Raw genomic sequence first — 21,261 nt, forward strand, 5'->3', positions numbered from 1 at the left:
ACTATGACTCCATAAATATAGACTATTTACACAACATTCTGTTAAAGGCAAAACTATAGGGACAGAAAACAAATCAGAATGGGCAGGGGGGGATTGATTACAAAAGATGTGGCTCCTTGCTACATATCTTGGGGTGATAGACATTTCTGTATCTTGATTGTAATGGTCACATGACTTTGCTGCAAAAAAAGTGGGTGGTTTACTGTATAAGTTACACCTCAGTAAACCTGCTTTGTTCATTCTGTGCTGCTTACAAAAGGGCTACAGCTACCTCTTGGAATGTGAATGGATAAGGCCTGAGACAAAAATCCCACTAAAACATACTTCCTCCTTTGATTTCCAGTGCAGTTAGGGATGTGACTCCTGAGAAAAGGCATTTTAGAGATGGGAATAAGTATTTAAAGTGATACATAACCAAGTTCCAAACTAGCTAAAGGTCACAGGTAAGGATTATTTGACTCTGGACTATTGTACACTGTGTATTAGAGCAGCTGAGACAGGCTCGATCCATTTCCTTTTCACATCACATTTACATTCTGGAATAGTTTATTTCCTTGTCACTGTTCAAGTTTTATTGTTACACATCAATATACAATAAAACAAATTTCTAATTACTACAGAGAACCCAGCATCGTCTTATGAGCAGAGAACATATCAAGAGCTTGTAGACTGGTTGCAAATGCAAGGAGCAGATGCAAATTCTATTGAAAAGGTAAATTTATACCCCAAAAAACAATCCTATGCTATTATCACAAAGGTGCTTACTTCCTATGTATTTGATCTGTATTTCAGATTGTTAAAGAAGGTTACAAACTTTCTGATATTCTTAATGACTTCACTAAGGAAGACCTCAGATACCTTGGTCTACGGTAAGAACAGCCTCAGAACACTTTGTACAATAGAAAACGACTTTTTTCATATGATTATGCTTTTAAATATAGAAAATGAAGTGCTGCTACCTTTTCCCCTTCATTGAACTTAATTCCTTTTTCTATGGCTTAGAAAACTCTAAACCCTGTAGATTTCCCAGGTTCAAGTTGGGAGTAAAGTCAAGAGATAGCAGAAGCCAAAGGCTATGTAGGAAAAGCAGGAAGGCGAAATAAGCGCTCTCCCCATTCCATGCTACACCAAAACATATCTTTAAATTGCAGCCTACATTCTGGTTCCCATGTCATCTTAAATGGGATGTTCTGTTCACATCAGCATGCCTGCATGTACCTCTAAGACAATGTCCCACTCCTGCTGGGGCACAAATGTCACCTCCATGTGCAAAAAGAACATATTTCTATTTTAACTAAGTTTTTACAACAAGAGAAGAAATCTAGACAAGACTAGAATTATATACTATAGTTTTTGCTGTAAGGGCTCCTAAAGAAGTATTCTGTGGTGTTGCTTTGAAGTTTTCTTTTGACTCTAAAGAAGACTCTTCTTTTTGTTTCGTAGTGGTGGGCTCCTCTGCAAGCTCTGGAGTGAAGTCTCCCGGTACAGAAGACAGACTCGGGGGGCCCTGGCGACCCAAGATGAGGATTAATCAGTCAGCAAAGCCAGGGGACAGAGGGAGCAATGAGCCCACATTTTGTTGTTAAATTTCTCATACAGATACACATAAAACACCATGAATAATTTAAAAAATTGAAGTCTTAAAGAGTTAAAGAACAGAGAGGGAGCAAGGAGCTGATATCTTTGTTGTTAAAGTTTCTCATAGACACATAAGTCACCATGAAGAATTTAAAAAGTTGAAGTTCTAATGAGTTAGAGGACAGAGAGGGAGCAAGGAGCTGACATCTTTGTTGTTAAAGTTTCTCATACAGACAAACATAAAACACCAAAAACAATTTAAAAACTTGAAGTTCTAATGAGTTAATAAAATGTTTTCACTGGCTTTCATGTTTTATGCCTCTGTTTATCAACATTTTAAAGGTGAGTAGAACGGTATGTATTGTGAGAACAGTGATTGTGAGCCACAGTTTTGACGTCCAGAGTATTATGGAATTCTTAAAAATAAATTTTAAGTTACTTCAATGAAAAAAAATCACATCCTATATAGCACTTGCTGCAAAGATAAAACAATAGGTGTTTAACAAAAAGGCTGGGAATCAGTTTTAGGTTATAAGTTAATAGTAACTGGTTAATTGCACTTTAAGTTATTTGACCTTTGAAATGATTGTGAAGTAGTCCTATTTAAAAATGGAACTGTCCTTCTACCCACTGCCTGGTTAGACAACTAAATGTTGTCTTATAGGCGTGTGTGTGCATTAATGTACGTTGTTGTTAGCTGTGGGGTTGGGCCAGACGGAATGAGTCCCTACCCCCCAAAAATAAGGTGGCAGAATTGGACAGGCATACAAAGAATTGTTTTTCCTTTCAATAACTAAAAAGTACCTGTTAAAATAGTGTACAAACTAGATCAAATAGAACTATTTTAAGGAAATAATCTGAAGGAAGGTTAAGCAAAGTCTGTTACCTATTTAGACCTATATAAATCTAACATAACCTTTAATGCAATACTGTATAAACCGCATGCAATTACTACCTTAATCTACATACATTCTATGGGTGAGAACAAGATTTCCTTATAGTTGCTTTCAAGTAGCTCACTGAAGATGTAACCATCCATTACATGCAGTCTCCTATTAACTGATGGACTTAAACTTGATCCACTGATTTGCACCCCGAACTTCAAAAGGTGGCTCGTTGGAGTAGATGTGATAGCCTAGTTCTTCCAAAGGTGGTTCAGGATCAGCTGTAGCAAACTGGGCAGCATCCTCAATTTCTTTCCTCACTTCAACATCAATTTCCTAAAATCAGATTACAGTTCGAGATTTTTAAATAAACACAGTTTAAGTACCAAGTCGTTGTACTCTGATCCTGTCGCTAGTATAACCATAATTCTACTACTAATAAATAGCTGCTATAAAGATGTTATTTAACTAAGTGACACAATGATATACCCAGGAATATTTTGTAGTACAGACATCAATATTTAAAGTACTTATACTTTAAAGCCTTCAACATTTAAAGCCTCACTCAGCCAGTGAGGCTCAGTGATTGAGCATCAACCTATGAAATAGGTCAGGGTTTGAATTCCCAGTCAGGGCACATGCCCAGGTTGCAGGCTCGATCCCAAGTAGGGGGCGTGCAGGCGATAGCCTATTGATGATTCTCATCAGTGATGTTTTTATTTCTTCTCCCTTCCTCTCTCTGAAATCAATAAAAATGTTTTAAAAGTAATTACACACACACATCCTAGTGTAGAAACACGAATTAAAAAAAATAAAAATAATCACCAAACTATATTTCTAGGAAAAAATAATTGTGCTCTTGGGAGGTTTTAACAGGCTTTGGCCAATATAACTAATGTTCTGTGATAATAGATACTTTCCCATAAGGTAGTTCACTGAGGAGTGGCAGCTATTTTTGTGTGGAGAAATATCGATTGCTCAAAAAGGAAAGCTCACTTTTAAACCACCAAAAGTAACAATACCTTTAATTCTTCAACACTGGCAAGATTGCTGTTCACCATTCTATCCTTGAGAAGCATGATAGGGTCACTTTTACTTCTTACTTCCTGAATTTCCTCTCGTGTACGATAACTACAGGGAGGGAAACAGAATTAGGTAAGAACAGTTCCAGTATAGCAAAGAGTTCTGTGATATGTGGAAGTATGTTGCTGAGATGGAGCTCATCAATACCTATGTCGCTGATGGAATGACAGAATTATATTTTGAAAGCCTAAGAACTGAGCCTGCCATTTTGTAAGAGCTGCTTATATCTTCTATAGAAAACTCTATACTGGCAATTAATTCACCTGGCTTCCCCAGCATTGTGACCAGAGAGACCAAGTCTTTCTTTGCATCTTTGATCTAGAGGTAGGGTCTGAAGAAAGTGGAGACTCTTTCTGTGTCAACTGTCTCACTCCCTTGAGCTCTAAATTTCACGTAGGTGGGGACAGTGGCGATGGTTCTTGGTAGTGATAATCACAGAATTTGAAGCAGTAGAATGTCAAGCAGGAAATAAATGTGCCTTTCTCTTTTCCCTTAAGACCCTGGAGAAGTGTGGCCAGCAAAAACTTGCATAATAGGTTTTCCAATTCTTGAATCCCTGTAATACATCCTTGTCCCACGCATTGCTTGAAATAACACTAAAAGGACTACCATTTTTTGAAAAAAGAATTACATAAAGTGCATCTGTCCATATAAGTTGCTCTTTATATTTTCCCTTAGAATTCCTCCACTCTACACTCAAAGGCTTGCTATGGCTTACTTTGACTAAATCTGCTACTACTGTGTCACTCTCTGGGACCACAGCATTATATGCCAGGATTACTAATTGACACATAAAACTCCTACCTTCTAGTGTACCCTATCTCTTTGTGACTCATCTATTTCAACATACTGAATGCCCCATGTGCCAGCTGGCCTCACTCCATACCAGCTAGAACATTTTCAAATTCTCACTTTAGAAAAAACAATGCCACGAAAAAGAATCTTGGGTAATGCCCCCCAATTTACTACACCATCAGACCTGCTTTATGGAAAAATTTCTCTCGGCAATTTTATTTTATTGCTGCTCATGCTAACATGTAGATATTATATAGTAGGGATTTTTCAGAATACTTTCTATATTGGAAACACTTTATTGGGAGGCACTGCTTTCCAGCCAGGACTCAAGTTTACTTGAAGCCAACTAGTGTCTGACTTCAAAAGCAAATGTTGAAATACTTTGCTTTTTCATGTGAATAGCACCATTCATAGCACATCCCACTTTAGACACCATGCTCGTATTTCCCATGACCATACCTGACTCCAGGATCACTCATGCTGTGTCCATGGTAACGGTAAGTCTGCAGCTCCATTAGTATAGGCCCCTAAAACAGAACCCAAGGGAGATTAGGCAAGACCACAGGCACAGCACACCAACAATCAATGGCCTAAAATGCACACACTTGCAGGATCAAACATATTCTCAACAGATCCATAAATCAGGTGAGTTGTCAGGAATTTCTTATTAGTTGACTGCTGCTTATCTGTTCTCATTTCTAATACAGATTGACTGCATGTTTCTTCATTCTCATTTTAAACAGGAACCTGCCCCAATTTGTTGGGAATAAAAAAGGCACTTCACATATTACAGAGCCTACTGATAAAGAATGTTTGTTCCAACAGTGTAGCATTTGTCACAGAATCCTATAAAAACAGCTTAAATTTAAGGAAGAAAAACTTATTAGGAAGCAGGTATGGCAGCAGAAAGAGGGATGGCATTTATCTTCAGGGTCACTAAGCTAGTCTTTCTCCTCCAATCACAGGTAACATCTATAAGCATACTGATCCTTTTAAAGCACTAGAGAAAAATACTAAAACTAACAAAATAAGATTAAGGCAAATCTCCATGTCTACTGGAAAGCACAAAAGGATAGAACTAAAGATAGGCTGGGGAGGTGAATTTCCACCTCACATCCATTTCAGGCATTGTTCCGTAGGGGCGAGCAACCAATTCTGCTGCATTCAGATCTGGCCAGTGTGTAACAAGAAGCTGGCAGGTACCCTGATACTTGACCCCATCTGTCTCTCTGCTGGGAGTTTGGCCAGCCTGGCTACAACCAGGTAGCCTGCTCATAAAACACTAGCTCCCTATAAGAACAACCCTTTCGGGAGGGAAGTGGATCTAGGATCTCTGGGTAGTTTGGTGTAATAGTTAAAAAGGGAGATTCTGAGTCCAAGTGCTTGGGTTCCAAGCCTAGTGTAATAGATACTAGCTATGTACTCTTAAGTATTCTGTTTCCTCATCTGCAAAACAGTAATAACCTAACTCAGAGTTGTGCCAATTAAACACTTAAAAAATAGTGCATTACCTGACATATGTCAAGCCCTCAATAACTGTCACCTCTTCTTTCTGTTATGTCATCCAGCAGCCATTTGGAAGTACAGTGGGTTTAGTAAAGGGGGCAGTGATAAGGGGCTTTCCAGACCCTCCCCAAATCCAAGATAAAGCTTTGGTCAGGCTGGGAAAGTCAACACATGCTACAAACCACTGATCCTGTTTCCATGTGGGGTTAGACCCCATATCTTCTTTCAGAAACTGGGAGGGGCACGGTACCCAGCTTCCAGGGCCTGGACCCCTAGCCCTGCAGTCCTGATGTAGACTGCTGAGCCTGCTGGCACCAACCTGCCATCTTCACCATGCTCTATTTTATTCTTGTTTTCTCTTCTTTAACTGCTCTGCATTTCCCGGCTGCTTTACCCCCCTTCTTTCATTTTCATCACTGCTAGCCAAATCTTAATTTACATTCCTGCCCAGACACACATACAGAAGTCACTGAAAGGTGAACCTCTGGGCATGCTTTCTGGGCTGTGGAACATTGATGTAGGGAAAACATCTTTCCGCTAGCTCTGATGGTACATATTCCTTGTCAGGCCAACTTCACTGTCCTCTCCAATGCATAACTGAAAAGTCAAGATTCTTAGGACTGAAATAGCAAGACCAAGATTATATACGTCAACCATAATATTTAATTTATAGAAGACAAACTTATACTGAATGCCTATTATTTAAGCAAAGTTCTCTGCTGAGCATTGCAGGGGTCCCCAATCTGTTCACTCCAGCTTATAGTTAATGGGGGGTTGGAGGCACATAATTAACCAAACCAAAAGGCAAACTAGATAAAGTATCATGATGAAGATAGAGACAAAACGCTGAGGAAACCCTAGAAGATTTACCCCAAATGGGAGCAATGTGGAATGTTTCCCATGGAGGTAAGCTACCAAGACAACACTATTTATAAAGGGATCTGATTCACTTGACTGGACTCTACTTCTATCTTATGCACCTCAGTCAGTAGCTACCCCTGCATACCTATGACAGACATGGGGGAGGCAGCAATCTTTTAACTTTAAGACAGATAAACATCACTAGCAATCTCTAGTCCAGAGGCCTCAGATAAAGTCTTACCTTTCCAGCCCTACAATGGGCAGCTGCAAACTTTGTTGCCTCCCGGACACATAGAACATCCATTCCATCTACCTGTTAATACATGGCAAAGGGGCAGAGTATAAATCAAACTGCCTAACAGCATTTTAACTCTACGTGAGCTGTTCCTGCATTAAGAAAATAGAACTCTTGCCCTGGGTAGTTTGCTCAGTGGTTAGAGCACCAGCGCACAGATCTTAAGGGTTGCAGGTTTGACCTCCTGCCTGTGAGGTGCATGCTGGAGGCAACCAATCGATGTTTCTCTCTCCCATTGCTGTTTCTTTCCCCCTCCTCTGTCCCTTCCACTCTCTCTAAAAAAATCAATGGGAAAAATATCCTCAGGTGAGGATTTAAAAAAAAAAACAACAACGAAAATACAACTCTTCAATTTGTCTGAAATTGTCAAGTACACACACAGAGGCATCGAGCCATGAAGGTGTCCTTACCCTCAGCCCAGGAATGAAGTCGCCTCTCTTGTAGTAATCAGTGCTGGCTGCTGCTCTCTCAACAGACGTTCCCATCCCATAGCGGTTATTTTCACAGATGAAAATACAAGGTAATTTCCACAAAGCTGCCATATTGTAAGCTTCAAATATCTGACCCTGTAAGTATACATAAGAAGTTCAAGTGAGTTCACTTTGCTATTTTTCTCAGATTTCATCCTAACAGTTGCTATTCTACCTAGCAGAGAAAGCTTTCATAAAGTATAAAAAGCCGCATCTACAATGAAGCTTCTGAGGAAAGGAGTGTGTGTGTGTGTGTGTGTTTGTGTGTGTCTAGGGGGGTGGGATAGAGATGCAGCAAGCATCATCTTTTTCCAATTAAGGGATGTGAAAAAGCAAACACCACTTGTTTCTGTGGGGCCAAGACAGTAGATAGACCAGGGAAAAGAGGAACACATAAAAATGTGTGGCTACCTAGTTTTATGCTTTACTATAAGTTCTAAGAGACTCAATGGATAACCAGAGTAAACCAGTATCTAAGAATCAGCATCCAGAGCAGGGCCTCACAGAGTGCCATCCACAGGCTAGTGACGCCTCGGACCATGATCAGAGAAGCAGAGTCAAGGCTCAGAAACTATGAGAGGAGTTTGAAAATGCCAAGGCCTCCCAGAAACTGAATCAGTACATTACAGTACTGGGTTAAGAATTGGTTTGCAATGGGGTCAAATACAAAAAGGTCCACAAAGTTCGTGAATCACTGAGGTACAGCAAAGAAGAGTTCCCTCACAGGAGCACATTCCTATAAAGCACTTATGAAATATGCCAAGAGGTGAATCTCTAATCTGGCCATAAAACCCAAATTTAGCTTGTCTATTTTAACTAGTAAATAATATCTTCTCTACAAACTGGCCTATGAATAGACAACACTTTGAAAGAGGCACATACTCACCTGGTTAGCAGCACCATCGCCATACAAAGTCAAACAGACCTCATCTTTTCCATTATACTTGCAGGCCAGAGCAATCCCAGCTCCCAGGGGCACCTAGTATTAAGGACAACCAAGAAAGGAAGCACAGAAATCCATGAGGGGGGAAATTAATGCTCTGAATTTTAACTCTTTGCCAGAAATCGAGATAGAAATGATACTGTCACTACAAACTCTCCCTACCCCAACCCTATCTATGCTTACCCTGCCCCCAGTATTAGAAATAAACCAAGAGAGTAAGATGAGTAATTATTATACTCTCAACTATTTAGCAATAACATTTCTGAACTCAAAGATTCAATTAATTATGAGCCAAAAAAAGAAACCTAGGCATAAGAAAAATACTGTAGAAATCTCAATATATTAGAAAGTAAACCAAACAATCTAGATATGATTTTATGCTGTTACTTCTTCATTATTCACTAATTGATAAAAACAACTGAAGTTGGCATAGGGACTCTAAGTCAGCCCTGAAATACTGATCATCTGCCTCTCTTGATCTGGCACCCGCATCAGCACTGTCTATAGCAGGAAGAAGTAGGGCCAAGTGGATGTGACAAAGCAATTAATGTGCTGAAATATAAATAAAAAAATAAAGGTATAGCTCCACTGCTAGAGGCTCTTGCTTACTTATAAGTCATTGTCCAAAACTATTTATTAAATGATCAAATGGTAGGGTACAAAGCAATAGGTCTGTTAAGCACTCTAAGCTCCAAGAGTACTAAAATACAACAGAGGGAAGTTCGCTGGGGCATGAACTATTGTAAAGACAGAGATGAGGGCCAAATCTAGGAAAGCATGCAATCCCCATCCTCCACTACCTGAGCTCCAACGATGCCATTGCCCCCGTAGAAATTCTTGGCATACATATGCATTGATCCTCCTTTTCCTTTAGCACAGCCTCCTCTTCGTCCTAGAAATGGCAGCACACACACATATGCATCAAAGACCAAATATGCAAACAAAACCACACCCAAACATTTACTTAAGAGGCCCATCCATTAGAACTCTAGAGGCCAATTAAGTTGTATAAGCACCTGCCCCTCTGTGCAAACACATATTCCTCCTTTTCTCCAGGTCCTTTTATAATAAAGGTCAGACTAGCCCCAGGTCCTAACCCAGGGGTGGGCAAACTTTTTGACTCGAGGGCCACAATGGGTTCTTAAACTGGACCAGAGGGCCGGAACAAAAGCATGGATGGAGTGTTTGTGTGAACTAATATAAATTCAAAGTAAACATCATTACATAAAAGGGTACGGTCTTTTTTTTTTTTTAGTTTTATTCATTTCAAAAGGGCCGAATCCGGCCCGCAGGCCATAGTTTGCCCACGGCTGTCCTAACCTCCCAGCTCTATCATCAACGAGTTCCCCTTAGATGTTAGGACTGGTTTGTTGTTTTTCTTTGGCAGTTACAAACATTTGATTTCTCCTACACTGGCACACTAAATAGTTCAAGACCCAAGGGGGACAAAGACAAAAGGAAATACTAAGGAGATTCCTAGAATTTACACTGTTTACCATGAAATGTTTCTACTCAATGACTGCTAGATTTCTGCTGGCATGTCACAGTGATAATAAACACAATTCTGATTTCATAGAGCTAATCTTTTTAAACTTTAACCTGAAGGCTCAGATGGCCTCAAAAATGGTCAGTTTACTCAAAAGGGAGAAAATGTTTGTATTTTTTTAATTCAACATTTTAATATTAACTCATAAGGAGTTAGCATCTTTTTTTTAACATTTTTAAATTGATTTCAGAGAGGAAGGGAGGGGGAGAAACAAATAGAAACATTAATGATGAGACAGAATCATTGATTGGCTGCCTCCTGCACACCCCTATTGGGGATCAAGCCCACAACCCAGACATGTGCCCTTGACCAGAATCGAATCCGGGACCCCTCAGTCTGCAAGCTGACATTCTATTCACTGAACCAAACAGACTAGGGTGGGAGTTAGCATCTTAATAGGAGAGATTTAAAAACTGAATTCATTAATTTCCCCTTTTTGTAAATTAATAGCAAACCTGTAAGCTCTGCGAGAATTTCTCGTACAGAAAGCCCACGAGTAAAGGTAAAGCCATGAGCCCGATAGGCTGTGATCAGATGGTCTGTGGGATTTATGCCAGCTTCCATGCCCACACAACAAGCTTCCTGCATTAAAGGAAGAAGCATCAATTAATCAATACAATACACAGTTCTAGATAAAAGGTTTCCTAGACTAATATGAAACAATAACCTAACTGAACTCTTCATTAATAACCACAGAAAGTAGCTCTATCATCAGAAACAGAGTGGAGGATAAGGCCCAAGCAGAAGCCATAAACTGCCAATCCACAGATGTATGTTTTCTTTGGGCTGTAAGGTGATTTAAAAAGAAATCCCGAATCAGCTGTCAACATTAAAATAGAAGGAATCTCACAAGAAAATCGAGTCTTCTGTCGTGTGTTGAAGAAATGAACAGGAAGCATTAGCCCTGTATTTCCATATGGCACCAACTGGCTGGAACCAAGTCATGACATCCCCTGCAAGTGGGACCTGCAGGGAACTTGTCTATTCCAGTTCACCACCAGTCCTTGTCACACTGTCTTGTATAGCTAGCTTTCTTCACTCATTTATTCTACCTAGCTGGTCCCTGTAGGCATTTAAATTTGTAGTCCTTGGTAAAACCCTTTACCCCAAAAGTATATCCAATGCAGGTGATCACAATACCATAAAGGCATAGGAAACCAGCCATGTAATGCATGAATAGATTCTTTAGCATAAGCTGCATAGCAGGTCTCACTCAGCATTTTCACCTTTATTGTACAATACCAGCCTGGAATCCTTCCAATGTGTAGGACTGAGTAATAGCCACCAAGTAGAAGCCACACTTAAATTCCTAAATAACACAACTTTATTTACAAAACTATCACTCACCTGACCATCACACAAGTGACAGAAACCACGAATAATTTTCTGTTTATACAGCTGATCTGCCTTTAACTCCATTCGGCGGACAGTCTGCATCATCCTGTAGTATCTGAGCCCATCCTCCCTGGTGAGCACTGTGGTGACAGGAGGGCCCTCTTCCAGCCGGTGAAGGTCACACTTCTGAAATGGAATCAGTTGTCTTCCAGTTACTACAATGTAAACACTGCCAGCCCCATTCTAAGATCTAACTCCATCACAAATAATATTTATCTCAAAAACCCACAGGGACATATCAAAAATGCTGCATATTGCTTCTGACCCCTTATATCATAAAGTTCACTATGTAATGGGATGGGGTACTGGAGGAAGGAAATCTGTCTAAGATGACTTTCACTGTAAACCCCTTGAAGTCAAATGAGTTATAGGTTGAAAGACAAATTTTCAAAGAAGTATTCAAAGAATCTTCTCACTCACAAGTTTTACCAAATCACATTCTAAACTTTGGAGTCTTTAATTTTTTTTTAGCTTGCCCTTCTTTCTACCCCAAACACAGCAAGCTGCTAAGTAAGAAGTGTAAATTTTTGCTAAATGTCTCTGAACCTTTGATTCTAAAACACTTGAAAGAAAATGGTAAAAAAGCAAAAATATCAAATGCTCTGTTCCCAGGGTAAAACTGTATATCAAAGGGGACCTGCAGAAAAGTTAATACAAGGAAAACACCTCTTACCTTAATTTCAAATGTAGCATCATTTGCAAAATTACGGGATGCCACCAGCACTCTGCTTGCCTTGAAAGACCAAAATATAAAAATATATCAGTATTTTTATTCTCAGTTATTTTTAAAGTCATTACTATTATTAATCCGTTTGCAGGATGCAGTCCTGGCACTTGAATAAGCCCCAATATATTCACTGGCTTATCTCCCTTCTCTGCACTGCACTGAGATCTTGTCTTCTAAATGAATCCATACTTTGGCCAATGAAAACAGGATTGTACCCCTATTTGAAGACCAACAGCAGAAAGAAAATGGGGGCAAAAACTAAACCAATCCACTTAATCACTTTGTTTTCAAAGAAATTACAATGAGGATATAATGAAGTCAAAGGCCAAGTTGAAGACTAGATAATCTGTGCGCTTTGTTTATGCTACTTTAGTCATAACCAGATATACTAAGCAAGCTTAAGCTTCACTTTAAGAATCATTTTTCAAATAAAACTATGATTCAATCTCTATTTCAGGCAAACCACTTTTTCTATGAAATGGATCTACAAGAAAAATATTTCAGAGTACTCAAAGTATGAGAAATATATTAGTGAGAAATGTATAAGACAAAAGAAATGGTACTTAGCACTCCCTGACTTAAAAACAATGGACTTGAGGGTTGTTTTATAATGTAAACAGATTATATCTGGGGTAGGTTCCTCCTGAAGCCCCACAAGGGAGAGATGTTCTCTACAACAGTGTTCCCTTCTTGATGTTTGAGTGGCTGTCACCGCTTGGTGGGGTAAAAAGCTTTTCATTCTTATAATTGAACATACCTACTTGCAGCAAAAATATTCTATGTGATGGCTTAGGTACAGGTTAGACCATAAACATTGAACTAATTAGCATTATCGGACTATTTTAGCCACACTCTGCCACATTTTCACACACTGATGTGTAAACCAACATGACTTCTTTTCATAGAGACTTGAAGCACAATCTTCAGATGCCACAAAAAGTACTTTTGGCCCTAGCCCAGGGGTGGGCAAACTTTTTGACTCGAGGGCCACAATGGGTTCTTAAACTGGACCGGAGGGCCAGAACAAAAGCATGGATGGAGTGTTTGTGTGAACTAATATAAATTCAAAGTAAACATCATTACATAAAAGGGTACGGTCTTTTTTTTTTTTTTTTTTTTAGTTTTATTCATTTCAAACGGGCCGTAGTTTGCCCACGGCTGCCCTAGCCGGTTTGGCTCAGTGTATGGAGCGCCAGCCTGCAGACTGAAGGGTCCCAGGTTCCATCTTGGTCAAGGGCACATGCCTGGGTTGTGGGCTCCATACCCAGAGGGGGAGGGGATGTGCAGGAGGCAGCCAATCAATGATTCTCTCTCATCATTGATGTTTCTATCTCTCTCTTTCTTCCTCTCTGAAATAATAAAAAAAAAAATTTAAAGTACTTTTGATATGTTCATAGTCATCCAACTTCTAATACTGGACTTCATCTTGGTGAGGGGTTAAGATTAACTGATAAATGTACCTCCAAGTGTATAAGCCTACAGGCAGAAAACTATTCTTATCTCTTTACCTATCAATATACCATTATCTAATAAAACCAATAAGTAAAGGCAATGATGTTGCTGGAGAGAAAAAAGCTTAAATACTAGAAACAAATGCTTCAGTTCAGTTAGAAGTAGAGAAAGTCCATTAAAATACCTAAGAATAAATGAAGAAAATTGAGAAATATGGGGAGAAATGGAGCTGAGAGGGGTAAGGTGACAGACAAAAGGTTATATTTGGCAATCACAAAACAGATGTGTTAATTTTAGCAGTTAAAAAAAATATTTGGGATTTCCAGTAAAGATAGGGGAGTAGGTAAATGCTATGCTCACCTCCTCCCACGATCATATCAAAGTTACAATTAAATTATAGAACACTGAGAACCACCTGAAGACTAGGTTATCAGAAGCCCCATAATCCTATATAATAAAAGGCTAATATGCAAATAGACCCAACAGTGGAAGGACCAGTCCAGTCACTATGATGCGGACTGACCACCAGGGGTCAGAAGCTCAACATAGGAGCTTCCCCCTGATGGTCAGCGCACTCCCATAGGGGGAGCACCACTCAGCCAGAAGCCAGGCTCAAGGCTGGTGAGGCTCAAGGCTGGCGAGCACAGCGGTGGTGGTGGTGGGGGGGTGGGGGGGTGGTGGTGGTGGTGGTGGTGGTGGTGGTGGTGGTGGTGGTGGCGGCGGCGGCGGCGGCGGCGGCGGCGGCAGCGCTAAGGACCCCTGGGGGAGATGTCCAACTGCCGGCTACGCTACCGGGCCCCCAGTCAAGAATATAAAGAAGCCACATCAAGACTGGTAGGAGGGGTAGAGACACAGAACAGGCAGGTCTCACACCCATAGTGCAGTGATCAAGAATTGGGAGGGTTGGTGTGGCTCAGTTGGTTGAGGGTCATCCCATGCACCAGAAGGTCATGGGCTCAATTCCTTGTCAGGGCATATGCCCAGATTGTGGGCTCCATCCTGGGGGAGGGGGGGGGCGGCTGATTTATGTCACATCAATGTTTCTCTCTCCTCTCTCATCAATAAATAAAAATTTAAAAAAAAAGAATTGGGAGGGATAGCTTGGCTGCAGGTCTCCCCCTGAGGAGCAACCATTCAAGTGAGAGAGAAAATATTTTTAAAATTCCCGACTCTACCAGTATAAGTGAAACATTTTACCTACTATTTAAAAAGTCAAAAAAAATACTGGTAGTAAAGATCTCACACCAAAAAAAGTCTCACAAAAGGAGTCATAAATACTACAAACAATAAGACAATAAAAATTTTAAATGAAACAATCTTCTGTGAAATAAAAACTTTGATAACTCTCAACCTCATTCAAATATGAAATGACAGGTACTTAAGTTTAAAAACAAAGTATAGGTCTATGATGATTCTAAAAACCAACACATTGAACCCTCTAAGCAGCCTGTGTTAACACAACTGAAACCTGATGATGAATGAGCACACTAGAACCAAGAGCCCAAAGTGCACTGAGCACTCTGGGAACACATCAATTATTACAGCTTATAGAAACATTGGTTAGTGGATTTGCTCTGCTGCAAAAAGGGGGAACTATTAAACAGGGGTTTCAGGCCACAGACACACAATCTAGGGTTAATACCTAGTTGCTTAACAATATTTTCCGCTGTGCCACATATGCAGGCAACAGGAAAAATACCCAAAATAGCCAAAAAGGGGGGTGGCTCAAAGTAAGGAGCATTAACTCTTTCACTTTCTTATCCTCATTGAAAAAATTAAATGAAAGAAAAAGTAATGTTATACGTGGGGGATCCATTACCACTACAATAGTCTTCTCTCAACAAGAATTTCTGACAGAATGAAGCTACATTCCACTCTTGTTCTATCCAGATAACAGATTACTGCAACTCAAAACTCAATTCAGCCCAGCCGGTGTGGCTCAGTGGTTGAGCGTCGACCCATGAGCCAAGAGTTCCCGGTTTCATTTCAAGTCAGGGCACATGCCCAGGTTTCGGGCTCGGTCCCCAGTAGGGAGCGTGCAGGAGGAAGCTGGTTCAACTCTCTCACATAAATGTTTCTCTCCCTTCCTCTTCCTGTAAAATAAATAGGCACATATCCTCGGAGAGGATTAAAAATAAAAACACCTTGCCCAAGGTCGCAGGGCTAGTAAATGGTGAGGATGGTGTCGAAGGAGCCACTCAGTCTCCGGATTCCATGCTCTTAACATTCTACACGGCCTCTGGGTCAAGAGGAATGTAATTAGGAAGACTATTACAGCGGGGCCGGTAAGTGGGAGGGGAGGCTGGGGAGGGGGACAGATGTAATACTACCAACAATTAAAAACATTTTTTTAAATGAGTGGACCGGGAAGGGTGGTCAACTGGAGACTCGAGAAGTCCAAGACCCCCCTGGACTGCAATAAAACGCACGGGCAGATCTGGGGCACACCTAGCCCCGCGCCCGGAGCCGAGCCGCGGCTGACCTCCACGCAGCCATCGTAAAGCCCCCGCCCCCACCCCCTCCCGGTCGGCGCCGGCGATCCGACAGCCGCTCCTCCCCAGGCCAGGACAGGAACGCATCGCCTGGAGCCAAAACAAAGGCTCGCGGCTCCGGAAGCACTCCGCGGAGTCATAGTTACAGCCGCACCGCGCGCCGAGGCCCGGCCCGCTCTCGGGGTCCTCCAGCCTCCGCCCCGCTCGCGCAATATACCGGGCGGCTCACGCCAACTCACCGGCTTCTGGGCAGCGCCCGACAGCACGCGGGAGACGGCGGCGAGCATCTTCCTCATGGACTGAGGGTAGTGACAGGGCCAGCGACGCAAGCAGGGCGACCCAGGTGTCTCCGAGTCTCCTTCAAGCGCCCGGAGCGGAAGCCACGCCTTAGCCGCTGCGGGGAAGTAATGGAGGCGGTGAACGTCATACTCCCCGCCGGGCCCGTGGACCAACCAGGACAGAGCTCAGGGAATTCCCCGCCCACAGGAGAGGGCTGCAGTCGCCCATTGGGTGTCTGCAACAGAAGGGGGCGTGGCTGAGGGCTATGGGGTCACCCCTTGGCGGGCGGGCGTGGAACCGTGACCCGAGGGCGCCTGCGTTGGGAAGTGGGGCCCCGCCTCCCGGACACGCGGGAAAAACGCCTTCTTGGATTTAAAACCACATATTAGCCCCGTACGATTGGAAATCGTGCAAGCCAGTCTTATCGTGCGTCCAGTCCTGCCGGTGCCGCCCTCGCTCAATACACGTGATGATAAAAATTAGCAACATGATCGGGCCAAAAGTCAGATCATCTGGTTTCTATAAATGGTTCTGCCGCTAACCGGTTTTTAAAGAGACCGTGCTTTAACAATTGTAAAATGCTGCCCTGTCTACTTGACTAGGACCCAAAACTCGATTTCCCATGTAATACTGAGAAGTCAATGGGGAAAGCCTTTTGGCTCTAGTTATTGATTCACACACTAAACGTGAGCTAACAGCATGACGCGGCTGATGGTGACAGCACAAGAAACACAAAAACAACTCTAGGGTCTCTTCAGAGGAGTTCCCAGGTCAAAGTGCTAATTGTGTGCCAGCGGTATTGCATCTAGGTACTGGGTTCAGATTTGGGCTCCACGTTTTAAAAGGTGCTCGGGGAAAATGATAGCAGGAACTGGTGGCAGGAATCCTAAGCTCAGGTCTTTATCTAAATGTCCAGGCGCGGATCCGGGTGGGGGTGGGGGTTTTACGATGTCCGCCTGGAGGTCAGCCGTGGCTCCAGGAGCGGGGCTAGGTGTGTTCCAGATCTGCCCGTACGTTTTACTGCAGACAGAGAAGGGTCTTGGACTTCTCGAGTCTCCAGCACCAGGAGCTCCAGCAGGTTTTGAATGGATAAATTACACATATAATGAATACATTTCCAATGTAAAGAGGGTTGTGGAAAGCAGGGAGCAGTCAGGAAAGGCTGAAGAAAAACCTTTCAGATCCGATCTGACCACTGAGCTGCACTGACTAACCAGGGTGGGGGTGGGGTTGGGGGACAGGAGGAGGGCAGGCCCAGTACAGTCCCAGATCAAAGCCGCTTTTGAGAAATGGAATCAGGGTTGGCGGTGGATCATCTTGGTCCTTTTAGACCACATTGAGGACTTAGATCTTTGTCCTAGGAACAATGAGATATCAAAAAAGGATTTTAACATTAGCAATGTATTTTGTAAACATGGAAGACAAGATATACTGACTCATGACAGAACCCCAAGGGAAGTTCATTGAAAGAGGTGCCATAGTGTTTTCATGGAAACACAGGTCTCCTGAATCCATGGTAAAGTGTGAGAATAATGGTGGGTATGAGCATCTCTTTCTATTTGCCGATGTAAAAGTGTGGGAAAATGGATTCCCAACTATTTGCTCTTGAAATATGGGTATGCTCAAGCCGAGAGAATGTCAGCTGAGCCACCAGATCTGTATTTCAGCATTAGTGCTGCCTTTGACCTCTTCTGCATGCCCCAACAAGAGCAAAGGCAAAGATTTCCTTCTATCTGTGGGTTATCACTCTGGGCTGGCTTTCATCGGATCAATGATTGCTTCACATCACACATCCTTCTAAGTCTGCCCTTGTTCCCCCATCATGCAGATCATGGCTGATTACTCCTGCATAAAGTTGCTGTCAGCCATTTTCTGTGGCTGGTCCCCAAACAGAAGCAGCCTTTGGAAACCTAAGAACAGGCTTTGGGAGAGGCAGCATAGCACATGGACTCTAGAACCAGTCCACCTGGTCTCAAATCCAGGTTCAATTCTTAGCTGTGTGACCTTGGTCAAGTTGCCTAACCTCTCTGTGCCTGGTTTTCCTCATTTTCAAAAGGATCATAATGGCAATATTCATGTTATAGGGTTGTTATGAAGCATATATGGTTTAAAATTTGCCAAGCACTTAGAATAGTGCCTGACCCATACAAGTAGTATACTAGAATTTGATAAATATGCCAATCTTTTAACCTCTTGGTGCCTTGCTGTCTTCATTAGTAAAGCAACTTTTAGAAACTTCCATCTTCCAGGTGTGCTTTAAGAATGAGTTATCTGGGTACTCAGCCGAGTTAAAGGGTGACTACTATCTTCATAGTCAATAGTTAATGACTGTTGGGGGCCACCAAGTGCTACTAAATAAAGAGACAGAATCTGTATCACTCTAGTACTTAGACAAAGGTTGCTAATTGAACAACCAGGCCAAACCAAAGTGGACTGTCCAATGGCAAATATGGATGGTAGGGGTAATGGGAACAGGTGCTCAGTGGCCTTTGCACTCATCACTACAGCTTGCAGCTTCTTTCTTTGTTAAGTTCTTCACTCACAAAAATCTACAAGGCCACAAGAGCCTGGGGCTCAGGCAGTGACGACCGCTTGGAGGAGGTCATCCAACTGTACTGGCTGGAGAAGAGGAAGGAGGTGAGCAGGACCCACAGCAGAAAACCCTGCCCAAGAAGGAGCAGCCTGGCCTTCCTATCCATAGCACGAGCCATGCCACAAAAATTGCCTTGCCCGAAACCCCCAGGAAAATGCCAGGCAAGTGGAAGCCATTGGCCTCGAAGGCTGTGGACCTTGGCCTGGGTGGCCTTGAGCCTGACCATCCTCCAAGCCTCCGAAAGAAGCCAAAGCCTGCCGAACGTGTTTGGCTCAGTGGATAGAGCATTGGCCTGCGGACTGAGGGGTCCCGGGTTCGATTCCGGTCAAGGGCATGTACCTTGGTTGCGGGCACATCCCCAGTGGGGGGCGTGCAGGAGGCAGCGGATTGATCTCTCTCATCGATGTTTCTGACTCTCTATCCCTCTCCCTTCTCCTCTGTAAAAAATCAATAAAATATATATTAAAAAGAAAGAAAGAAAGAAAGAAAGAAAGAAAGAAAGAAAGAAAGAAAGAAAGAAAGAAAGAAAGAAAGAAGCCAAAGCCCTTGTAGCCCCAGGAAACAGCAGCCAAGAGCAAGTTTGTGGACTGGTCCTTGTGTCGGGCAGACATGTCTGCGGAGCTGATGTGCACTGAAGGGATCCGGGACATTTCCAAAATGATCCTGCGACCCCTGGGGAGGGTGGTGACAGACCTCTGTCTGCCAGCCTGCTCCCTTGTCCCCAAATGTGCCTTCCTTCTCAGAAGGTGACAGCAGCTCCGTGGACAGTGACGACAGCCTAGAGCAGGAGATCCGGACGTTTTGGGCACTAAAAGCACAGTCCAGGAGGGACACCTGCCCACAGTCCTCACACAGCCCACTGGCCTTGCCTGGCCCCAACGGGCAGGCTTGTGGCCCCAAGGCCCCTGTCTCTAAAACACTGGACCTGTCACTGAGCTGCAAAGGGCAATGCAGAGGAGGCGGCAACACCCTGTGGCCATCCATACCCAAGAAAACAAGAGAGGTAGCAAAGGAGGGTGCCCCAGATGCTGCCCTCGGCCAGAGAAAAGCACAGCCCGGCCAAGGAAAAGCCAGCAAGGCGCCTGGAAGGGAGGGCAGGCCAGGAGGTAGCCTCTCCCCTGCAGGACTGTCGGGCTGGGTGATGAGCATGTGGCCCTGGACACAAGGGGGCAGCATGTCACTGGGCCATGGGAAGGCTGTGGAGGCGAGGAGTGTGGACGAGAAGGAGAGCTCCTAGGACAGGAGTAGTTCACTGGACATCGACGAGGATCTGGACACCGCCATTAAGGACTTGTTACGATCCAAGTGGAAGCTCAAGAAGCCTTGTAGGTGTTGAGACCCCAGAGCTGTGTGCAGGAAGGTGCATGAAGACATGGGCCCTGGGTCAGTGGGTGGCCTCCAGAGAGGCTGGAAGGACAGAAGCCCGCCCTTGTTGAAAAGCCGCCTGTCAAAGTCCAAAAGGGACAGCAGGGAGGACCCACTGAGGAAACCTTCCAGCAGCTTGTACAGCCCCACAGAGAGAACAAAGCTGTGCAGGGCTAGGCCTGGCCCTTGAGCACGTTCCTGGCCTTCCCATCAGGTTAAAGAGCCTGGGAAGGGCATCTGTTCTCCAGCGAGGCGGAGGCCCATGACCTTCACCAATCAGCCGCCAGCCCCATCTCTCAGTCTGACATCAGTTCCGTGGACAGTGACTACAGCATCGAGCTGGAGATCTGGAAGGTTTTGGCCAAAAAGGACAAGGAGTCCCTGAGCGGTTCAGAAATTCAAGGAGGGGGTTCCCACCATGCTCGGCTGGGGAGTGTGCCCAGGCCAGAGCCACTGTGCCGGAAGGTGGTGGCCCCAGCCCTGGTCACACAGGGCCAGAGGGGCAGGGGGAACCCTCAGCCAGCTACGGACCGAGGGGTGGCCCCGCACAGAGCCGGCCTGCCTCCCCACTGCTCTGTCTAGAGGCCAGCTGGCGCCACCCAGGAGCACCAGTGGGACTCTTTGTCTGCCAGAGGGTCACCTGCAGGTATGAGAAAACTTTATCCTCACAAAGACCAGAGCCCACGGTGGCCCACAGTTGGGGCCTTGCCCATGACCTCTGGGAGCTGCAGCCCGGAAGGGGACAGGGAGGGGGACCCCAGGTCCACCTTGCTCTCCCACGGGGCGACTTCACCCACCAGAGTTGGCTACAGAGCACGTGGGCACTGAGCTTGGAAGGCAGGGATATGGCGTGGAAAGGGGAACTGGAGAGTGAGAGGGAGAAGGGGACCGGCCTCACCACTGGCCCCAAGAAAGGCCTGCCCTTTGCAGGTTTCTCCCCACTGCTCTCCACTGTGGGCATAATGCCTCCTGGGTGACTCGCCTTCTGGGACTGCAG

At 43.8% G+C, this 21,261-nt stretch overlaps 2 protein-coding genes and 1 pseudogene across 2 annotated transcripts in view; 2 read left to right on the forward strand and 1 right to left on the reverse strand.

The window, feature by feature from the left end:
* MAP3K15 (mitogen-activated protein kinase kinase kinase 15) overlaps positions 1-1,755 on the forward strand; it is an 81,468-nt gene extending 79,713 nt beyond the window's left edge. The window contains exons 28-30 of the mRNA XM_059679779.1: positions 621-712; positions 793-869; positions 1,444-1,755. Coding sequence (XP_059535762.1) covers positions 621-712; positions 793-869; positions 1,444-1,531 — 257 coding nt within the window. The 3' untranslated portion in view covers positions 1,532-1,755. The remainder of the gene's footprint in view (positions 1-620; positions 713-792; positions 870-1,443) is intronic.
* Positions 529-16,425, reverse strand: PDHA1 (pyruvate dehydrogenase E1 subunit alpha 1). The gene is made up of 11 exons (XM_059679690.1): positions 16,267-16,425; positions 12,030-12,089; positions 11,309-11,482; positions 10,417-10,543; positions 9,216-9,307; positions 8,359-8,451; positions 7,413-7,568; positions 6,949-7,020; positions 4,800-4,867; positions 3,485-3,593; positions 529-2,798 (listed from the first exon to the last, which is right to left on the reverse strand). The coding sequence occupies exons 1-11, from the start codon at positions 16,321-16,323 to the stop codon at positions 2,634-2,636; spliced, it is 1,173 nt and encodes a 390-aa protein (XP_059535673.1). The 5' UTR covers positions 16,324-16,425; the 3' UTR covers positions 529-2,633.
* Positions 16,426-17,941: 1,516 nt separating this feature from the next.
* LOC132224675 (protein phosphatase 1 regulatory subunit 26-like) lies at positions 17,942-20,454 on the forward strand (annotated as a pseudogene).
* Positions 20,455-21,261: the final 807 nt, after the last annotated feature.

Source organism: Myotis daubentonii, chromosome X, assembly GCF_963259705.1.
Source record: "Myotis daubentonii chromosome X, mMyoDau2.1, whole genome shotgun sequence".
Lineage (NCBI taxonomy): Eukaryota > Metazoa > Chordata > Mammalia > Chiroptera > Vespertilionidae > Myotis > Myotis daubentonii.

Excerpts from the sequence above, each read along its gene's own strand:
- PDHA1 (XM_059679690.1), bottom strand. The coding sequence starts at position 16,323 with ATGAGGAAGATGCTCGCCGCCGTCTCCCGCGTGCTGTCGGGCGCTGCC. Across the intron at positions 7,021-7,412 it reads ACTTCATTCCTGGGCTGAGG|GTAGATGGAATGGATGTTCT; the intron begins GTAAGGACACCT and ends ATGTATTAACAG. Across the intron at positions 4,868-6,948 it reads CCCATTGTAGGGCTGGAAAG|GGGCCTATACTAATGGAGCT; the intron begins GTAAGACTTTAT and ends GTTCTGTTTTAG.